The sequence below is a fragment of the Oncorhynchus keta genome, chromosome 11 (genome assembly GCF_023373465.1).
Source record: "Oncorhynchus keta strain PuntledgeMale-10-30-2019 chromosome 11, Oket_V2, whole genome shotgun sequence".
NCBI lineage: Eukaryota > Metazoa > Chordata > Actinopteri > Salmoniformes > Salmonidae > Oncorhynchus > Oncorhynchus keta.
Genome location: NC_068431.1, coordinates 35,445,646 through 35,468,949, shown reverse-complemented (window position 1 = coordinate 35,468,949; position 23,304 = coordinate 35,445,646). Strand labels below are relative to the sequence as shown.

At 42.7% G+C, this 23,304-nt stretch overlaps 1 protein-coding gene across 1 annotated transcript; it reads right to left on the bottom strand.

The window, feature by feature from the left end:
* Positions 1-5,897: 5,897 nt before the first annotated feature.
* On the bottom strand, positions 5,898-22,952 carry acat1 (acetyl-CoA acetyltransferase 1). Its single transcript, XM_035780359.2, has 12 exons — positions 22,789-22,952; positions 22,358-22,405; positions 22,093-22,210; positions 14,591-14,686; positions 14,413-14,513; positions 11,314-11,457; positions 10,973-11,123; positions 10,764-10,859; positions 10,326-10,439; positions 7,163-7,227; positions 6,438-6,595; positions 5,898-6,315 (listed from the first exon to the last, which is right to left on the bottom strand). Exons 1-12 carry the CDS (start codon positions 22,837-22,839, stop codon positions 6,195-6,197), a joined length of 1,263 nt encoding a protein of 420 aa, XP_035636252.1. The 5' UTR covers positions 22,840-22,952; the 3' UTR covers positions 5,898-6,194.
* Positions 22,953-23,304: the final 352 nt, after the last annotated feature.

Genomic DNA, 23,304 nt, shown 5'->3' with positions numbered 1-23,304 from the left:
AGGAGGAGAGACATTTATGACGAAATATGAGGTATATAAACTCATGTACATATTATGGGAGAGCTCTCGGAAAATAAACGCTACTGATTCATTTTGAGACTGGTCTCTGTCCATTTTATGCAAATAAGTATCTTACAAATTCTTAGAAACGGACAGTGTTTTAATTGAATTGGTTAATGAACATATAGTAGTTAAATTCCTCTAACAGTAAATGACGTCGCCGAAGTCAAGGATCGGTGGGATAGTCAGTTTTACGAGGGTATGTTTAACGGCATGAATGAAGGAGGCTTTGTTGCAAAATAGGAAGCCAATTCTAGATTTAATCTTGGATTGGAGATGCTTAATGTGAGTCTAGAAGGAGAGTTTACAGTCTAACCAGACACCTAAGTATTTGTAGTTGTCCACGTATTCTAAGTCAGAACCGTCCAGAGTAGTGATGCTAGTTGGGTGGGCAGGTGAGGACAGCGATCGGTTGAAGAGCATGCATTTAGTTTTATTAGCATTTAAGAGCAGTTGGAGGCCATGGAAGGAGTGTTGTGTGGCATTGAAGCTCATTTGGAGGTTTGTTAACACAGTGTCCAAAGAAGGGCCAGAGGTATACAGAATGCTGTCGTCTGCATAGTGGTGGATCAGAGAATCACCAGCAGCTAGAGTGACATCATTGATATATACAGAGAAAAGAGTCAGCCCGAGAATTGAACCTTGTGGCACGCCCATAGAGACTGCCAGAGGTTTGACACACAGAACTCTGTCGGAGAAGTAGTTGGTGAACCATGGGAGGCAGTCATTTGAGAAACCAAGGCTGTTGAGTCTGTCGATAAGAATGCTGTGATTGACAGATTCGAAAGCTGTGGCCAGGTCGATGAAGACGGCTCAACAGTACTGTCGTTTATTGATGGCGGTTAGGATATCGTTTAGGACCTTGAGCGTGGCTGTGGTGCACCCATGATCAGCTCAGAAACCAGATTGCACAGCGGAGAAGGTACGTTGCGATTCGAAATGGTCGGTGGTCTGTTCGTTAACTTGGCTTTTGAAGAGTTTAGAAAGGCTGGGCAGGATGGATATAGGTCTAAAGCAGTTTGGGTCTAGAGTATCTCCCCCTTCGAAGAGGGGGATGACCGCGGCAGCTTTTCAAGTCTTTAGGGATCTCAGATACGAAAGAGAGGTTGAGCATGCTAGTAATAGGGGTTTCAACAATTGCGGCAGATAATTTTAGAAAGAGGGTCCAGATTGTCTAGCCCAGCTGATTTGTAGGGGTCCAGATTTTGCCCGCTCTTTCAGAACACCTGCTATCTGGATTTTGGTGAAGGAGAAGCGGGGAGGGGCGCTTGGGCCAGTTGCTGCAAGGGGTGCAGAGCTGGTGGCCAGGGAAGGGATAGCCAGGTGGAAAGCATGGCCGGCTGCAGAAAAATGCTTATTGAAATTCGATTATCGTAGATTTATCGGTGGTGACAGTGTTTCCTAGCCTCAATGCAGCTGGAAATTGACTTGGACTTTACAGTATGCCAGAAGTTTTTGGAATTAGTGGTGAAAATTAGGATTAGGATGAAAATTTGTTTGAAAAAGCTAGCCTTTGCTTTCCTAACAGACTGTGTATACTGGTTCCTCACTTCCCTGAAAAGTGGCATATCGCAGGGGCTATTCAATGCTAATGCAGTACGCCACAGGATGTTTTTGAGCTGGTCAAGGGCAGTCAAGTCAGGAATGAACCAGGGGCTACATCTGTTCTTAGTTCAACATTTTTTGAAAGGGGCTTGCTTATTTAAGATTATTTTTAAACCTTTATTTAACTAGGCAAGTCAGTTAAGAACAAATTCTTATTTTCAATGACGGCCTAGTGGGTGGGTTAACTGCCTGTTCAGGGGCAGAACGACAGATTTGTACCTTGTCAGCTCGGGGATATGAACTTGCAACCTTTCGGTTACTAGTCCAACGCTCTAACCACTAGGCTACCCTGCCGCCCCAAAGATGGTGAGGAAAGCACTTTTAAAGAACAACCAAGAAACCTCTACTGACAGGATGAGGTCAATAGGGTGTTAAGCATGTCCTAGTTTAGGTCACCTAACAGTACAAACTCTGAAGATAGATGGGGGGGCAATCAATTCACATTTGGTGTCCAGGGCACAGCTGGGGGCTGAGGGGGTCTATAACAAGTGGCAACAGTGAGGGACTTATTTCTGCAAAGATTTTTAAAAGTAGAAGCTCTAACTGTTTGGGCACAGACCTGGATAGTAAGACAGAACTCTGCAGGCTCGCTCTGCCGTGGATTGCAACACCGCCCCTATGGCAGTTCTATCTTGCCGGAAAATGTTGTAGTTGGGGATGGAAATTTCTGGTGGCCTTCCTAAGCCAGGATTCAGACAAGGCTAGGACATCAGGGTTGGTGGAGTGTGCTAAAGCAGTGAATAAAACAAACATAGGGATGAAGCTTCTGATGTTAACATGCATGAAATCAAGGCTTTTACGGTTACAGTAGTCAACAAATGAGAGCGCCTGGGGAATAGGTGTAGAACTGGAGGCTACAGGGCCTGGGTTAAGAACTGGTCATCTAGCACGTTGGGAACAGAGAATTAAGGGAGCAGATTTCTGGGCGTGGTAGAATAGATTCAGGGCATAATGTACAGACAAGGGTATGGTAGGATGTGAGTACAGTGGAGGTAAATCTAGGCATTGAGTGACGAAGAGAGGTTACGTCTCTTTAGGCACCAGTTAAGCCAGGTGAGGTCTCCGCATGCGTGGGGGGTGGGCATGTTGAGCAGGACTGGGGGATCTACAGTGAAATAAAACAACTAACCAAAACAGCTGTAGACAAGGCATATCAACATTAGAAATAGGCATAAAGCAAATCATGGGTGTTGGTCGGGAGAGCTAAGACAACAACTCGTAAATGGCGATGAATTGGCAGAGAGGGTCAGGTACATACAGGACCTGAGTTTGAGGCTGGGGCCGACAGATAAACAAAATGAGGTACAGCGTTAATGAACAGACCAGCAGGCATCAGCTGTGTAGCCGAGTGATCATAGCGTCCAATGAGCAGCAATAGGTGAGTCAGGGAGCCATTCGGTAGTCGCTACTGTGCTGGGCGAGCGGGAGTCACGGCGTTCAGAAAGCTAATGGGCCGGGGCTAGCAGATGGGTCTTTGGCGACATCGCAACAGAAAGGCCTGTTGAAACCGCATTGGACAGTTACATCTGCAGACCAGTCATGATGGATCAGCGGGGCTCCGTGCCAACAATAAAGGTTCAATTGGCAAAATAGGTATTATAGCCCAAGAATTAGCTGGTATACTCCGTCGGCCGGCCGGGAGACGGGCCTAGCTCGAGGCTAGCTCAAGGCTAACTGGTGCTTGCTTCGGGACAGAGGCGTTAGCCAACAGTAGCCACTCGGTTGCAGCTAGCTAGCTGGTCCAGAGCTTGCGGCAGGAATCCGGTGATGTGGTGGAGAAAAGCAGTCTGATATGCTCTGAGTAGATATCATGCTGTGCAGACTGGCAGGTAATTGCCCGAGCTAAAGCTGGCTAGTGTCCAAGCTAAAGGTGAAGACCACTAGTAGTGGCAAACAATGACTAGTAGCTAGTTTGCTGGCTAACTTCTGATGGAGTTTCCAGTTATAAGGTATATAAAAAAAAAAGCATATCCGTATCACATTGGTTAAGGCGGGTTGCAGGAAGTTTAGTTCGTAGATGGAAAGTGAGATTAAAACATATAAAAATAAAAAACAGACTATTTACAGACTAATTAACACAGGACAAGACAAACACACGTCCGACTGCTACGCCATCTTGGATACCATTGATCATCCTTGAGATGTTTCTACAACTTGATTGGAGTCCACCTGTGGTAAATTCAATTGAATTAAACATGATTTGGAAAGGCACACACCTGTCTATATAATGTCCCACAGTTGACAGTGCGTGTCAGAGCAAAAACCAAGCCATGAGGTCAAAGGAATTATCAATAGAGCACCGAGAGAGGATTGTGTAAAAGCACAGATCTGGGGAAGGGTACCAAAAACTTCCTGCAGCATTGAATGTCTCCAAGAACACAGTGGCCCCCATCATTCTTAAATGGAAGACGTTTGGAACCAAGACTCTTCCTAGAGCTGGCCACGCAGTTAAACTGAGCAATCGGGAGAGAAGGGAGGGAGGTGACCAAGAACCCGATGGTGACTGTCAGAGCTCCTCTGTGGAGATGGGGAAAACCTTCCAGAAGGACAACCATCGCTGCAGCACTCCACCAATCAGCTGCAGAGCGCTCAGGACCTCAGACTGGGGCAACGGTTCACCTTCCAACAGGACAACCCTAAGCACAAGACAACGCATGTGTGGCTTCGGGACAAGTCTCTGAATGTCCTTGAGAGGCCCAACCTAGAACATCTCTGGAGAGACCCGAAAATAACTGCAGTGATTGTAGTGGCCAATAGATTCAAACATGACACGACCAATAACTTTTTGAATTCAATGATAGACTTTTTTAATACACCCCCGTATCAGAAGCCGGAGAGCCCCACGGGACTCACACTTTTTCCAGAGCCCTGGCTCCAGTATTTATCCACATATTGCATATGAGCCCATCCCATATGTAAATTACGTTACATTCCAATCTGTGCATCCTGCTTGTTCAGCCCAGTAACGCCCACATCTGCTTTCGGCCAGATTATATGATGTCAAGACCTTTCCTTTGACCTAAATATAATTTACATCCCCCCCTTCCTGTGGCCTGTGCTCAGACCCTGTAATTAACTCTGTGTCCCTTTTGTGTGTGTCTCTAGTTTTTAGTGTGTTCAGCTGCCCTGGTCGCCTTCACTTCATATGGTTATCTAAGATCAAACAGACTTGTGTCCCCTGTGATGTGATTGATGCCTGCAATCCATCAGTTAGACATTTGGCTGACCCCGTCCTTAGGCAACCTCTTTGATCCTTGTATGTCCAGCTAGTCTTAAGCGTCTATGTGTCTGCATTTTTAGTGTTCCCTACCCCTATGGCCTTTTAACTGCTTCCTGCCCTATACAATAGAAAATGCATTTTACCAGAACAGGAATGAACCCATAAGTGTACCTTTCTCTCTTTTGTTATCAAATCATGTATATAATTAAATCATGTATATAATCTCTCCCTCATGATGCTCTACATCCAACCTGACAGAGCTTGAGAGGATCTGCAAAGAATGGGAGAAACTCCCAAAATACAGGTGTGCTAAGATTGTTGCGTCATCCCCAAGAAGAATCAAGGCTGAAATCGCTGCCAAAGGTGAATCAACAAAGTACTGATTAAAGGGTCTGAATACTTATGTAAATGTTATCGTTTTTTATGTTTAATACATTTGCAAAAATGTGTAAGCCTGTTTTTGCTTTGCCATTATAGGGTATTGTGTGTAGATTGAGGGGAACATATGTTATCCATTTTAGAAGAAGGCTGTAACGTAACAATGTGGGAAAAAGTGAAGGGGTCTGAATAGTTCCCGAAAGCACTGTACTTTAATCTGTGGCCAAGGCCTCTGTGACTATTACAGGCAGACAGACACCCATTTTTTGTCTTATTCGAAAGTTAAAATAAATAAACAACATGTATCCACTTACGTGACACTTCCTATAAGGAGCATAGGCCATTGAAGAATGTTCTCAATCGGTTCAGGGGATGTTTTTAAAGTTGAGGCAGCTCTCAGTCATTTCTGCCTGGACATCACCCCAAGTGTTCTTGGGTTGGCCTTGGAAAATGTGTGCATCTAATTGTAAATCGTATTACCTTGATATATGATATAAACCACTATATTTTGATACGATTCATCTTATCATGAAAAGCTCTTTCAACCTTAACGGTCATTGTTTAGTGGCTACACATTTATAGTAAGGATAGGTTATGTATAACAATGAAGACAAAAAAAACTATGATAGAAGGCTCTTTTTTCATAAACTATTTATTAATCTTTACAGTCGAAAAGTTAAATATAAATTTGCCTCTTGCAACAAACATTCAACAGGAGTGACTTAAACATGGGAGTTATAATATTAGTTCAGTATGTGAGGTGACCAGTAAGGCTGCCAGACTGGAGGTTGTTCATTTCAGACATATTATCGAGAGTGATAAGGCATAGTCTAAAACATGACAAGTACATCCCAAAAGTGTTTTAACAGCTCAGTTCAGGCAGTTTATATGCTTGTCTGTTAATAACCTTTAAGGGGAAGAGAAAAGATTCCTATAACTTCTGGATGATGATAGAGGAGGCTCCACCACCACCATTGCAGATCCCAGCCAGGCCGTACTGGCCAGACTTCAGAGCATGTACCATGTGTCCCACGATTCTCGCCCCCGACATCCTGAGAGATTGACAGAAAGTAAGCATCACAAAGATCTGGCTTTTCCCTCCCTTATTATCAGGCTTTTATTTGTTTATCATCAGGATTTTTTTGGCATAGCACTCTATGGCAATGCTGCTTACCCAATAGGGTGTCCCAGGGAGACAGCTCCTCCATTGACATTGACTTTGCTGGGGTCGATGTCCAACATCTTCACGTTGGCCAGAACCACAACACTGAAGGCTTCGTTGATCTCCCACATGGCAATGTCCTCCTTCTTTAGCCCTGCAGCTGCCAGGACCTGAGGACCATAAAAATGTACATTTATTTATTTATATTTCACACTTATTTTACCAGGTTGACTGAGAATACATGATCATTGACAGCAAATATGTGCTGTCATTCAATTAAATTGAACAAAGAGGGATTATTTTTTCACCGTTAAAAGCTATATTCATGAGTCATGTTACTGTCCCGATCTCTGATAACCCATATTATCTACAGTGATGAAACAACCACTATATCAGTCATTTTGTTAAAGGGACATAAAAAATAAATCATTTTTAAAAATTCATATAGTTCTCCAGCACTACCCCCAACATTAACATACTGTATGAGAAAGTGGCAGGTTTCTATGTTTTGTAGTCAAAAAGATAAAGGAAGATGCAATTTTCCAATGGCATCATCAGGTATGCATCATGTGATGCAACCAATGATGAGTAGGCATTGCCTACGACTGGGTAAAAATGTATTTGTACTACAAAACGTAAAAATGCTGTATTTTCACATATGTTGATATTGGGGGTAGTGCTGGAGATGAATTTGGAGTTAAAACATTTAGAGATTTCCCATTGACACTCAGACTCACCTTTGGTACAGCAAAGGCAGGAGCGATGGGGAAATCAATGGGAGCGGTAGCTGCATCTGCAAAAGCTGGAAAATGAAGACATTTTATTTAAAAGGAGCAACATGTTATATTTAAGCCATCATTTTGCAACTTGATCATAATAAAAAAGAACACACGTTTAAGATACGTGAAGGAGTTTTGTATTACTAATGTTTTTGATATTGTGGTCAACATCGCTAATGAGACTCGATCGTAATACAGGAAGTTATAGAGACAACAGCTGGACCAGCTAGCTGCGGTAACAAGTGATTAGCAGTATCACGCAGCATTCTAAAAATGACTGGTATGATATTTTGTACTGATTGACATTTGGTATTAGTTGCAGGTGGAAATTGAACATGTATAACCTTAAACTATAAATTGGGGGGGGCATGGTAGTGGGTATGGCCAATGGCACGGTTTTAGAGGCCCTCTTGGCAGGAAAGAAAACATTTCCTGGAATTATACACATTTTGCCATGACATGCCTTGGTCTTAGGCTACCGGAGTGACTCAAAACATAACAGAATTTAAATTGGGAAGCCCCATGCCATGCCATTTTGTGAATTTTAAAATTCTCCCTGACTGGCTAGTTTTTAATTTTATGTTTATAAGAACTTCCCAAAAAATATATTTATTGCTATCATCTTTCCTACATAATTTGTATCTGAAAACGTTTTAACCATCCCACAGTGGCGGCCACGATTTAGCAGCGGCAGTACGCAGTGGCTAAATGCATAAAGGGGAAATACTGCTCTTTATAAAACTTAGCACTTTAACCTGAATTGTAAAATGAATAGCATATTTTTAATGTGTTATTAAAAGCTGCAATATGTAACTTTTTGGGCGACCGGACCAAATTCACATAGAAATGAGAGTTATAGATCTGTCACTCATTGAAAGCAAGTCTAAGAAGCGGTAGATCTGTTCTATGTGCGCCATTTCTATGCTTTAATTTATTGATTTAAAATAAATAAATAAAACAGTGCAGTGAAGTCGCTCAACATTTACATTACAGTCGGTCATCTAGCATACACTCCCATCCAGAACAACCCACAGGAGCAACCAGGGTCAAGCGCCCCGCCCAAGAGCACATGGACAGATCTCCCACCAAGTCAAATCGGGGACCCTGTCAGGATTCACCTAGCGGTCATGATTTGGGGCTGTACAAATGTTTGATGTATTAGAATAATTGATTATGCTTATGTTATATTAATAGAAGGGGAGGTGTTATCAGACCCCTCCCTCCTTAAATGTATAGGGTCCTAGACTACAGATTAATATATATAAATTGATTTATTGTGGAATGTCTGAGTAGTTTCATCTCCCACACTCCCCTGCAGAGTTCTGTCTCAGTCACACATTTCTAAGATGGGTCTTCTTTATAAGAGAGAAAGAAAAAGCAAACAACTGTGGACCACAGTCTGAAATGCCTGAGACTACTCAGACAATCCACAATAAATCAACTTTGGGGAGAGGACAATTATTGCCTAGTTTTTAGATAAATACTGAAACTCTATGTTTGTACGGTTTTGGTCTCAGGAGTAAAAAGGTAATGACGTAGTCAGTGACTTCGGTTTTATAAAACAACTTGAGACCTTTTGTTTGATGCAGAAATGACTCAGAAACATGCGTGCTATGTTCCTGTTTGTCAACTGTCTGTCTGCAATTACATTAATAAAGGTTTTTGAATTATTTAATTAAAGATATTGTCATAATGCTAATTTCACCAATGAACCAATGATTGACAAAGGACGTAAGGAACGAACCCTAACAACCCAAACCAACGACCTCTCAACCACCGGCCTAAGCTCCCAACCCCCAGGCCAGCAACCATCAAAGAGCCCCCCGCCAGGTCAGCAACCATCAAAGAGCCCCCCGCCAGGCCAGCAACCATCGAAGAGCCCCCCACAGCTCCCCTGAGAGCTGCCCCTCAACCATCTAAGACCCCTCCACAGTCCTCCCCGAAACAAGAGTGTATACGCGTGTAGAGGCACTAACGTGGCATCAGTCTCAGGCAAACAGGCATTGGATGTAACAGTGTTCCTTTAGTGTTGTTAAAAAAAAAAAAAAAAGGTTTACTCTCATCTTTGACCTTTTGCATTCGGAAAGTATTCAGACCCCTTCACTTTATCCACATTGTTACTTTACATCCTTAATCTAAAATGGATTAAATTGCTGTTTCCCCTCAATTTACACACAATACCCCATAATGACAAAGCAAAACAGGTTTTTAGAATTTTAAAAACATTTAAAACAAGTCACATTTACATAAGTATTCAGACCCTTTACTCAGTACTTTGCTGAAGCACCTTTGGCAGCAATTACAGACTGGATTTAACTGAACATCTTTCACAGTGTCACTGACTACGAATGGGAGCCCCCAGTGCCAAGGTGTCCATCCCCCACTGAAGCTGGTTCATCCAGCTCCTGCCACAAGTGGTGTTCATCTGCCCAAATGTATTTCATGGATGTGCTATGGCACCTGGCATCAGCAGCATAATATTGGGGGTGTTAGAATACCATTTTGGTATTTTATATATAGTTATTCCATTCAAAATGTATAAATTCACCAATTTGGCCACTTGGGTACATTTGGGCTACTTGTGTGGGACACCTGGGTGACCTCATGATAAATGTCATTTAAGCACTCATTTTGGAAGGTACAGTATCATTCTGAAACTTTGCACAAGTACTGTTACCCTCTTTATGTTTTTAATTGAAATTGTCCCCATCATCCTATCTGAATGTTTGTTTTATCTTGTTCATTTTAAAGATGATACAACAATAAAATAAAAAATGTGTGTTTTTTTCCATTGTATTATCTAAACCAGATCTATTGTGTTATATTCTCCTACATTCAATTCACATTTACACAAACTTCAGAGTGTTTCCTTTCAAATGGTACCAAGAATATACATATCCTTAGTTCTGTGCCTGAGCTACAGGCAGTTAGATTTGGGTATGTCTTCAGACGTAAATTGAAAAAAGTAGGGGGGGTAGCTCTAAGAGGTTTAAGGTGAGAAAGTTCATGATGTTCCTGGGAATCCCCCTGGATTGTTATCTCTACAAAGACACTATGTGCCATAGCATTATGCAACTACAGTCTCGTACTGGGCTACGTGGGGGGGGGGTTGGTGTCTTACAGACGATCCTGGCCAATGGGGTGACGCCGAGTCTCTTTGCCGCGTCGACCGTCATGAGAACCAGAGCGGCGGCCCCGTCGTTCAGCGTGCTGGCATTGGCTGCAGTAACCGTGCCTGGAATCCAAATCACAAATCAGAATCAACTTAGTCTGCACACAGAGGTTTGTCTCAAGCACATCAGTGAATGTTTGAGTCCGTCTCGGTCCTTATGCAAATACCGTTCACAGTAGTTTTACTTCTGAAGACGTTTTCTTTATGCTCATTATCATGGATTACCTTGGGCTACCATGAAAAAAGGATATCAACCCAAGAGTTGAAAAAACAGACATCTATTTTTGGCTTTCTGTAAGCTCAGATACCCTCCTACTCAGTAATATATAAGCAAACATGCAGCAGACACCAGTTCAGAGGCCTATCAACTTGGACTAGGGTGCTTACCATTCTCCTTCTGGAACACTGCTCTTAGTTTGGGGACTTTGCTGAAGTCCACACGCCTCCACTCCTCATCCTCTGACACTACCACATCAGGCTTGCCTGCAGAGGAACAACATTATGTCAGCTACATGCATCTGACCACTGATAATATGCCTATGGATAAACATGGTAAGGTTTAGTTTGAGGTTATGTTATAGGATACCATCCTTTACCTCTCTGGGGGATGCTAACGGGGACAATCTCTTTCGCAAGCACTCCTGATTCATATGCTGCTTTGCTGCGGCTGTATGAGCTGATGGCGTAGGCATCCTGCTCCTCCCTGCTGATCTGGCTGTTCTTGGCTGTGTTTTCTGCACAGTTTCCCTACACATTAAATTCCATTAAAACACATTATATCCTCTTCAAAAGTCAAGAACTCAACTACTAACCATTGCTTACTCTGTCTCCAAATGAATGGAAATAATGTCCGGACAGCGGCCAGCAAGAACACCAACACAAACTCCTATAGAGAAATTTGCTCTATTTAAATATTTAATACACAGTGATAAAATACCATGTGGAATTTGTTGTAGACGTCAGTGAGGCCGTCCTTTACGATGAGGTCCTCCATTCTCACGCCTCCGTAGGATGGAGTGTCCCTAGTCATCACATAGGGGACATTGGACATACTCTCCATACCGCCTGCCACCATCACATCCTGACACAGTCAGAGTTAGTGGGAGAAACAAAAATGAAAGCAACCAGATTTGTTTCTCAGCAGAAACCTGAACACTTTTTAGGAGATTATTCCTATGTTACATGATGCAACCCTTTCCATCGGAAAATAATGGGCTTATTAGATAAAGATTATTAACATGGTTATTTTTATTTTTATTTATTTTTTTATTTCACCTTTATTTAACCAGGTAGGCTAGTTGAGAACAAGTTCTCATTTGCAACTGCGACCTGGCCAAGATAAAGCATAGCAGTGTGAACAGACAACACAGAGTTACACATGGAGTAAACAATTAGCAATTCAATAACACAGTAGAAAAAAATGGGCAGTCTATATACAATGTGTGCAAAAGGCATGAGGAGGTAGGCGAATAATACAATTTTGCAGATTAACACTGGAGTGATAAATGATCAGATGGGCATGTACAGGTAGAGATATTGGTGTGCAAAAGAGCAGAAAAGTAAATAAATAAAAACAGTATAAAAACAGTATGGGAATGAGGTAGGTGAAAAAGGGTGAGCTATTTACCTATAGACTATGTACAGCTGCAGCGATCGGTTAGCTGCTCGGATAGCTGATGTTTGAAGTTGGTGAGGGAGATAAAAGTCTCCAACTTCAGCGATTTTTGCAATTCGTTCCAGTCACAGGCAGCAGAGTACTGGAACGAAAGGCGGCCAAATGAGGTGTTGGCTTTAGGGATGATCAGTGAGATACACCTGCTGGAGCGCGTGCTACGGATGGGTGTTGCCATCGTGACCAATGAACTGAGATAAGGCGGAGCTTTACCTAGCATGGACTTGTAAATGACCTGGAGCCAGTGGGTCTGGCGACGAATATGTAGTGAGGGCCAGCCGACTAGAGCATACAAGTCGCAGTGGTGGGTGGTATAAGGTGCTTTAGTGACAAAACGGATGGCACTGTGATAGACTGCATCCAGTTTGCTGAGTAGAGTGTTGGAAGCCATTTTGTAGATGACATCGCCGAAGTCGAGGATCGGTAGGATAGTCAGTTTTACTAGGGTAAGCTTGGCAGCGTGAGTGAAGGAGGCTTTGTTGCGGAATAGAAAGCCGACTCTGGATTTGATTTTTGATTGGAGATGTTTGATGTGAGTCTGGAAGGAGAGTTTGCAGTCTAGCCAGACACCTAGGTACTTATAGACAGTGCCTTGCGAAAGTATTCGGCCCCCTTGAACTTTGCGACCTTTTGCCACATTTCAGGCTTCAAACATAAAGATATAAAACTGTATTTTTTTGTGAAGAATCAACAACAAGTGGGACACAATCATGAAGTGGAACGACATTTATTGGATATTTCAAACTTTTTTAACAAATCAAAAACTGAAAAATTGGGCGTGCAAAATTATTCAGCCTCTTTACTTTCAGTGCAGCAAACTCTCTCCAGAAGTTCAGTGAGGATCTCTGAATGATCCAATGTTGACCTAAATGACTAATGATGATAAATACAATCCACCCGTGTGTAATCAAGTCTCCGTATAAATGCGCCTGCACTGTGATAGTCTCAGAGGTCAGTTAAAAGTGCAAAGAGCATCATGAAGAACAAGGAACACACCAGGCAGGTCCGAGGAGTATCAGGAGTATCAGACCACTGCAAATCTACCAAGACCTGGCCGTCCCTCTAAAGTTTCAGCTCATACAAGGAGAAGACTGATCAGAGATGCAGCCAAGAGGCCCATGATCACTCTGGATGAACTGCAGAGATCTACAGCTGAGGTGGGAGACTCTGTCCATAGGACAACAATCAGTCGTATATTGCACAAATCTGGCCTTTATGGAAGAGTGGCAAGAAGAAAGCCATTTATTAAAGATATCCATAAAAGTGTTGTTTAAAGTTTGCCACAAGCCACCTGGGAGACACACCAAACATGTGGAAGAAGGTGCTCTGGTCAGATGAAACCAAAATTGATATTGTTGGCAACAATGCAAAACGTTATGTTTGGTGTAAAAGCAACACAGCTCATCACCCTGAACACACCATCCCCACTGTCAAACATGGTGGTGGCAGCATCATGGTTTGGGCCTGCTTTTCTTCAGCAGGGACAGGGAAGATGGTTAAAATTGATGGGAAGATGGATGGAGCCAAATACAGGACCATTCTGGAAGAAAACCTGATGGAGTCTGCAAAAGACCTGAGACTGGGACGGAGATTTGTCTTCCGACAAGACAATGATCCAAAACATAAAGCAAAATCTACAATGGAATGGTTCAAAAATAAACATATCCAGGTGTTAGAATGGCCAGGTCAAAGTCCAGACCTGAATCCAATCAGGAATCTGTGGAAAGAACTGAAAACTGCTGTTCACAAATGCTCTCCATCCAACCTCACTGAGCTCGAGCTGTTTTGCAAGGAGGAATGGCAAAGAATTTCAGTCTCTCGATGTGCAAAACTGATAGACATAACCCAAGCGACTTACAGCTGTAATCACCGCAAAAGGTGGCGCTACAAAGTATTAACTTAAGGGGGCTGAATCATTTTGCACGCCCAATTTTTCAGTTTTTGATTTGTTAAAAAAGTTTGAAATATCCAATAAATGTCGTTCCACTTCATGATTGTGTCCCACTTGTTGTTGATTCTTCACAAAAAAATACAGTTTTATATCTTTATGTTTGAAGCCTGAAATGTGGCAAAAGGTCGCAAAGTTCAAGGGGGCCGAATACTCTCGCAAGGCACTGTATTTAGGCCACAATGATCTTCACCGGACATCTGTATTCTGTGAGTGCAATGCCACTAGGGTTTTATTCTTCTCTATGTAGTAAAATCCAGTAATCTTCCATGACCTCATATGGGCATACCTACCATAATGTTTTGGCAAACTGAGTAACACAGTGATATTGCAGATGATCAGAGCAGGGGTAATAGCAGCTAAGTTTGGTGTCAAGTCAAGTTATGGTAACACAGTGAGCTGTCATGTTACTGTACCTGGTGTCCACACATCAGACTCTGGGCAGCCAGCATGATAGACTTCATTCCAGAGGCACAGACTTTGTTGATTGTTGTTGCTGGAGTGGAGAGGGACAGCCCTGGGGGGGTAAGTAGCAGTCGATTAGCACACCTGATAATGTGGTGTGTGTGTATATGTGTGTGTTTCTAAACATACCTGCACCAAGCAGGGCCTGTCTTGTAGGGGCCTGTCCTTCTCCAGCCTGCAGTACATTTCCCATGTAGACCTCCTTCACCTCCTCAACTGGGATACCTGGCCACCATCACACAATATACATACCCTTACAGATAAAACAAATTGACTGTGCAGTTGACACCTCCTTTCAGATGAAATGTACAATATTTTACTAGCCTAACTGTTCTGTATACTGCCTAGCGATTAAGTCAGTTCAATTATTTGAATTCCATTTTTGTTCGTTTTTTTGTGAGCTCAATGCGCACATTGAGAAGTTTCTCTAGAGATAAATCATGTGAGTGTGTGTTTGTCATATATACTACCATTCAAAAGTTGGGGTCACGTAGACATGGCCTTGTTTTTTAAAGAAAAGCAAAAAAATGTGTCCATTAAAATAAACATCAAATTGATCAGAAATACAGTGTAGACATGCTCAATGTTGTAAATGACTATTGTAGGAAACAGCTGATTCTTAATAGAATATCTACATAGGCGTACAGAAGCCCATTATCAGCAACCATCACTCCTGTGTTCCAATGGCACGTTGTGTTAGCTAATCTAAGATTAGCATTTTTAAAAGGACAATTGATCATTAGAAAACCCTTTTGCAATTATGTTAGCACAGCTGAAAACTGTTGTTCTGATTAAAGAAGCACTAAAACTGGCCTTCTTTAGGCAAGTTGAGTATCTGAAGCGTCAGAATTTGTGGGTTCGATTACAGGCTCAAAATGTCCAGAAAAAAAACACAAAAAAACTCTTCTGAACCTTGTCAGTATATTCTTGTTCTGAGAAATGAAGGCTATTCCAAGCTAGAAATTGCCAGGAAACTGAAGATCTCATTCAAATGCTGTGTACTACTCCCTTCACAGAACAGCGCAAACTGGCCTAACCAGAATAGAAAGGGTGGGAGGCCCCGGTGCAACAACTGAGGAGGACAAGTACATTAGTGTCTAGTTTGAGAAACAGACGCCTCCCAAGTCCTCAACTGGCAGCTTCATTAAATAGTACACGCAAAACACCAGTCTCAATGTCAACAATGAAGAGGGGACTCAGAGATGCTGACCTTATAGGCAGAGATTCTCTGTCCAGTGTGTGCTCTTTTGCCCATCTTAATCTTTCCTTTTTATTGGCCAGTCTGAGATATGGCTTTTCTTTGCAACTCTGCCTGCAAGGCCAGCATCCCGGAGTCGCCTCTTTACTGTTGATGTTCAGACTGGTGTTTTGCAGGTACTATTTAATGAAGCTGCCAGTTGAGGACTTGGGAGACGTCGGTTTCTCAAACTAGACACTAATGTACTTGTCCTCTTGCTCAGTTGCGCACCGGGGCCTCCCACTCCTCTTTCTATTCTGGTTAGAGCCGGTTTGCGTTGTGAAGGGAGTAGTACACTGCGTTGCACGAGATCTTCAGGTTCTTGGCAATTTCTCGCATGGAATAGCCTTAATCTCTCAGAACGAGAACAGACTGACGAGTTTCAGAAGAAAGGTCTTTGATTCTGGCCATTTTGAGCCTGTAATCGAACCCACTAATGCTGATTTGAAGGCGATCTAATAAACCCGCACTTCCTTCCATTCTGCTAGCAAAAGTGCAATCTTTGGAGAATAAAATAGATTACCTACACGCAAGATTAAACTACCAACGGGTCATTCAAAATTGTAATATCTTATCCTTCACAGACTCATGGTTGAACGAGGACACTATCAACACACAGCTGGCTGGTTATACGTTGTACCGGCAGGATAGCACAGCGGCATCTGGTAAGACAAGGGGCGGCGGGCTATGTACTTTTGTAAACAGCTGGTGCACGATATCTAAGGAAGTCTCACGCTATTGCTCGCCTGAGGTAGGGCATCTCATGATAAGCTGTAAACCACACTACGTACCGAGAGAGTTTTCATCTGTATTTTTCGTAGCGGTTTACATACCACCACCGTCAGAGGCTGGCACAAAGACAGCATTGAATGAGCTGTATTACGCCATAAGCAAACAAGAAAACCTCTACCCAGAGGCGGCGCTCCTAGTAGCCGGGGACTTTAATGCAGGGAAAATTAAATCCGTTTTACCAAATTTCTATCACCATGTTAAAATGTGCAACCAGAGGATTTTTATTTTTTTTAAACTCTGGACCACCTTCACACACAAAGCTCTCCCTCCACTTGGCAAATTGTTAATGGGATATGTTTTAATAAATTATTAGAATATTACACTCTGAAACCATATGATTTTATGAAATGGATTAGAATAATTTGATTATTTTAATGCTGTGTGTGGGTTTAGTCAGTAGAATTATATATCTGGGAGTGTAGTTTTTGGTCAGAATTAATGTTTTGGAGACAATATGCCTAGTATCGTGATAACAGACTGTCTGAGCAAGATTTGGGGCCGACCTTGACTGGGGCACTGAGAACTTCCCAGGGTCTCCCCATCTTGGGGGAGGGCGGAAAGAAGTTATTCTCCCTGACTCCCCTAATCTCTGTCGGCTGGGTAGCAGGACAGTGTGGGCGTCGGATACCTAATGTTTTGTGTGGAAGTATGTGTGTCACTATAAAATTAAGGTCTTTGTACTGTGTACGCCAAAACGTTCCGTGAATAAACATTTGACTATAGTAGACTGGGCCTCTGTCTGCTTTCATTTCTATCAGTATCCTACAAATCCTGATATAGCAGACTGAGTAGTTTAATTGAATTGGTTAATGAACATGAGAACATAATTCTCCTAACACAAATCTGAACATAATTCAATCCTACTGATTCCTGCTTACAAGCAAAAACAAAAGCACGAAGCACCACTGACTAGATCAATAAAAAAAAGTGGACAAATAAAGAAGATGCTAAACTACAGGACTATTTTGCTAGCACAGACTGGAATATGTTCCGGGATTCCTCCGATGGCATTGAGGAGGACACCACATCAGGTCATTGACTTCATCAATAAGTGCATCGATGACGTCATCCCCACAGTGAGCATACGTTCATACCCCAACCAGAAGCTATGGATTACAGGGAGCATCCACACTGAGCTAAAGGCTAGAGCTGCCGCTTTCAAGGAGCGGGACTCTAACCCGGAAGCTTATAAGAAATCCCTCTATGCCCTCCGACAAACCATCAAACAAGCAAAGCATCAATACAGGACTAAGATCGAATCGTACTACACCGGCTCTGACGCTCGTTGGATGTGGCAGGGCTTGCAAAGCACTACAGACTACAAAGGGAAACACTGCCGAGAGCTCCCCAGTGACACGAGCCTACCAGACGAGCAAAACTACTTCTATGCTCACGTCGAGGTAAAATGCACTGGAACATGCATGAGAGCACCAGCAGTTCCGGAAGACTGTGTGATCACTCTCTCCGCAGCCGATGTGAGTGAGTAAGACCTTTGAACAGGTAAACATTCACAAGGCCGCAGGGCTAGAAGGATTACCAGGATGTGTACTGCGAGCATGCCCTGACCAACTGGCAAGTGCCTTCACTGACATTTTCAACCTTTCCCTGTCTGAGTCTGTAACACCAACATGTTTTAAGCAGACCACCACAGTGCCTGTGTCAAAGAACACTCAGGTAACCTGCCTAAATGTCTTACCGACCCGTAGCACTCACGCCTGTAGCTATGAAGTGCTTTGAAAGGATGGTCATGGCTCACTTCAACACCATTATCCCAGAAAGCCTAGACCCACTCCAATTTGCATACCGCCCCAACAGATCCACAGATGATGCAATCTCTATTGCACTACACACTGCCCTTTCCCACCTGGACAAAAGGAACACCTAAGTGAGAATGCTATTCATTGACTACAGCTCAGCGTTCAACACCATAATGCCCTCAAAGCTCATCAATAAGCTAAGGACCCTGGGACTAAACACCTCCCTCTGCAACTGGATCCTGGACTTCCTGACATGCCGCCCCCAGGTGGTAAGGGTAGGTAACAACACAGCCGCCACGCTGATCCTCAAAACTGGGGCCCCTCAGGGGTGCGTGCTCAGTCCCCTCTTGTACTCCCTGTTCACTCATGACTGCACGGCCAGGCACGACTCCAACACTATCATTACATTTGCAGATGACAACAGTGGTTGGCCTGATCACCGACAAGACAGGCTATAGGGAGGTCAGAGACTTGGCCGTGTGGTGCCAGGACAACAACCTCTCCCTCAACGTGATCAAGACAAAGGAGATGATTGTGGACTACAGGAAATAGAGGACCGAGCACGCCCACATTATCATCGACGGGGCTGCAGTGGAGCAGGTTGAGAGCTTTAAGTTCCTTAATGTCCACATCACCAACAAACTAAACATGGTCCAACCACACCAAGACAGTCGTGAAGAGGAGACAACAAAACCTATTCCCCCTCAGGAGACTGAAAAGATTTGGCATGGGTCCTCAGATCCGCAAAAGGTTCTACAGCTGCACCATCGAGAGCATCTGGTTGCACCACTGCCTGGTATGGCAACTGCTCTGCCTCAGTACATCACTGGAGCTAAGCTCCCTACCATCCAGGACCTCTATACCAGGCGGTGTCAGAGGAAGGCCCTAAAAATTGTCAAAGACTCCAGCCACCCTAGTCATAGACTGTTTTCTCTGCTACCGCACGGCAAACAGAACCGGAGCACTAAATCTATGTCCAAGAGGCTTCTAAACAGCTTCTACCCACAAGCCATAAGACTGCTGAACACCTAATCAAATGGCTACCCAGACTATTTCCATTGCCGCACTCTAACACCACTGCTACTCTGCTGTTATCATCAGCATAGACACTTTAAAAAATAAAATACAAATATTATTTAACCTTTATTTAACCAGGTAAGCTAGTTGAGAACAAGTTTTTTTTTTTACAACTGCGACCTGGCCAAGATAAAGCTTTAATAACTCAGTGCCCCCGCACATTGACCCGGTACCACCCGTATAGTCTCGCTATTGTTATTTTACTGCTGCTCTTTAATTACTTGTTACTTTTATTTCTTATTCGTATTTATTTTTTATCCTGCATTTTTGGTTAGGTGCTCGTAAGCATTTCACATGTGACTAATAAAATGTGATGCTACAGATACTCAACTAGTCTAAAGGTTAGTGTTATTGGTTCTTTAATCAGAACAACAGTTTTCAGCTGTGCTAACAATTGCAAAATGGTTTTCTAATGATCAGTTAGCCTTTTAAAATTATAAACTTGGATTAGCTAACACAACGTGCCATTGGAACACAGGAGTGATTGTTGCTGATAATGGGCCTAGATAAGCCTACATAGATATTCCATTAATTTTTTTTTATTAACAATGTCTACACAGTATTTTTGATCAATTTGATGTTATTTTAATGGACAAAAAGAAGTGCTTTTCTTTCAAAAGCAAGGACATTTCTAAGTGACCCCACACTTTTGAACAGTAGTGTATATACACACACATCAGACTCTGTGCAGCCAGCATGATAGACTTTATCCCAGAGGCACACAAACACACTATACAGTGCATTTGGGAAGTACTCAGACCCCTTGATCAATCAGGCTTTTATGGTAGAGTGGCCAGACAGAAGCAATCCTCAGTAAAAGGCACATGACATCCCGCTTGGAGTTTGCCAAAAGGCACCTAAAGGACTCTCAGACCATGAGAAATAAAATTCTCTATCTGATGAAACTAAGATTTAACTCTATTGCCTGAATGCCAAGCATCACGTCTGGAGGAAACCTGGCACCATCCCTCCAATGAAGCACGGTGGTGGCAGCATCAGGCTGTGGGGATGTTGTTCAGCGGCAAGAACTGGGAGACTACCGGTAGTCAGGATCGAGGGAAAGATGAACGGCGCAAAGGTTTCTAAAAAATTGTTTTTGCTTTGTCATTATGGGGTATTGTGTGTAGATTGAGGGAAAAACTATTGAACGTCAAGGGGCACTGTAGATAGGATAGATATATTTTAAATGTATCTATCCTATCTAATGTATCATTTTCCCCCAACCCTACCGCCCCTCCCCTATTTGGAGTAAACGGACAACACTTAGGCTTTTACCTCTAGCTTATACATACTATATACATAATAATAATAATATAATATATGCCATTTAGCAGACGCTTTTATCCAAAGCGACTTACAGTCATGTGTGCATACATTCTACGTATGGGTGGTCCCGGGAATCGAACCCACTACCCTGGCGTTACAAGCGCCATGCTCTACCAACTGAGCTACAGTTTATGGACACAATGAATTTTACAATAGTAAGATAAATAAATCAGATCAAGCCTGAAATATGCGATGTAGTAGGGAGTTAGGCTGGCTAATATTGTGTCTCCTGACCCCTCCTGTCTCAGCCTCCAGTATTTATGCTGCAGTAGTTTGTGTCGGGGGGCTAGGGTCAGTTTGTTATATCTGGAGTACTTCTCCTGTCTTATCCGGTTCCTGTGTGAATTTAAGTATGCTCTCTCTAATTCACTCTTTCTCTCTCTGAGGACCTGAGCCCTAGGACCATGCCTCAGGACTACCTGGCATGATGACTCCTTGCTGTCCCCAGTTCACCTGGCCGTGCTGCTGTTCCAGTTTCAACTGTTCTGCCTGTGATTATTATCATTTGACCATGCTGGTCATTTATGAACATTTGAACATCTTGGCCATGTTCTGTTATAATCTCCACCCGGCACAGCCAGAATAGGACTGGCCACCCCTCATAGCCTGGTTCCTCTCTAGGTCTCTTTCTAGGTTTTGGCCTTTCTAGTGAGTTTTTCCTAGCCACCATGCTTCTACACCTGCATTGCTTGCTGTTTGGGGTTTTAGGCTGGGTTTCTGTACAGCACTTTTAGATATCAGCTGATGTACGAAGGGCTATATAAATAAATTTGATTTGATATTCTACAATACTTTAGTGCAGAAAACTTGACAATTAATGACAATGACCATAATCTATTGTACAACTACTTGTCCGGTCTATGTTACTTTTACACCTGCTACATAAGAGACAGAAGAATGTGCGATTAAGGGATAGAGAGCAGTTGCTTCGCAAGGTATCTCTACCAGAAAATACATGATCTAAGTGATTGATAATTGGTATTCAGCAGTGATAAAAGTATGCCTTATTTACTTTTAAGAACGACTTTTAAGAACTAAAATTGTGATTTTGTCAGATAGCAACTCTATAGAGATGAGAAGATGACTTGGAATTAAATAATCAAATAATCAAATAAAACAAATGTAATATACACAACCTAAATATTGTATTAAAGTAATGTGAATAAATGAGGGCTAAGTGACAAGCAATAATGGGCAGTCACTACCATCAATGGACTTTGGTTAACCGTTTTAGTATTTGTCACACCACACAACCTACATAATGCATTTGTTTTTAAAAAATGTATCGAAACCAAAAACTATTATTATTTTTTAACAATCAAATCGACCTCAAAAAGCACTAATCGCTCAGCACTACTGCTGTGTCAAAACATGCATCTAATTGTCAATACTTTTACTGTGAATGAATGGAATGACGTAAAGTCTTCATATCACTTCCATACCTGCTTTCTCAATGGCTCCTTTGATGGCGATGGAGCCCAGTTTGGTGGCTGGTACGGCTGCCAGGCTCCCTCTGAAGGACCCCATCGGGGTGCGGACGGCACTGACGATGACCACTTCCTGAAATGACCCATCAAAGTTTGGCAAAAACCCTTGAGTAGCTTACTACATTCTCACTTTCACTCAGTCAGCTCAATGTGTCAAGTTAGCTGCAAAGATCCTGAAAAGGGTAAATTATGTTCCAAAACATTTCAGTCACTTACTCACATTTAAAGAAGGGCGAGTTGAATATGTCCTTGACAGGTACTTGTGAGCCTGCAAGGGTAGAGGAGGGATATATATACCTATTAGCAGCTAGGTACTGTTTTGTAACAGTCAGTGTGTGAGGGGGGACGACAACGTTATGCCACATTCAGCCAGCTAGCAATCTGATTAGCTACTACTGCTATTATTGAGGTGTAGATAGAACAATACATTTCTAGGAGTCAACTAACAATATATAGCAAGCTAACACATTACTGTGATTGCTGTGGCTAGTTAACTATATCAGATAGATAGAGAGGTTTACAAGGCAGGCCTTTTCTATCGTAACCGGCTGTCAAAACAACAATAGCTAGCATGTGCATGCGGCCGATAAAAATGAGAAGGAATGCTTCCCGTTTGAAGTGCCCACATTGATTTTGGTCACCCCCACTTACCAAACGCTTGCAAATTTGAGAACGCATGGTTAAAAGTCCACTTGATGACATAATGTTGAACTGCAACGGAGGTCTGTTCGCAAAGTTGGACCTATTTCACCTTCAGCCGACTAGTACAGCGCCAACCCAATGGACCAATCAGAACGAGAGGTGTGTTTGCAAAACGTCAGTGCGCATTGTGGTCATTGTAGTAAAAACGATTCACAACTTGTAGTTATCGAAAGGAATCTACCACAGACAAAAGGGCTATAAAAAACAATTCTCACCTTTATTTAACCAGGTAGGCCAGTTGAGAACAAGTTCTCATTTACAACTGCGACCTGGCCAAGATAAAGCAAAGCAGTGCGACACAAACAACAACACAGAATTACACATGGAATAAACAAACGTACAGTCAATAACACAATAGAAAAAAAGTATATATACAGTGTGTGCAAATGGCGTGAGGAGGTAAGGCAATAAATAGGCCATAGTGGCGAAGTAATTACAATGTAGCAAATTAACACTGTTTGAGTT

What these genes read in the sequence shown, in the direction of transcription:
- acat1 (XM_035780359.2), bottom strand. Translation starts at nt 22,839, where the DNA reads ATGTCATCAAGTGGACTTTTAACCATGCGTTCTCAAATTTGCAAGCGT. An exon ending in CAACTCGCCCTTCTTTAAAT is followed by an intron (nt 22,211 to 22,357) that starts GTGAGTAAGTGA and finishes GGGTCATTTCAG; the next exon opens with GAAGTGGTCATCGTCAGTGC. An exon ending in CGTTAGCATCCCCCAGAGAG is followed by an intron (nt 10,860 to 10,972) that starts GTAAAGGATGGT and finishes GTTCCTCTGCAG; the next exon opens with GCAAGCCTGATGTGGTAGTG.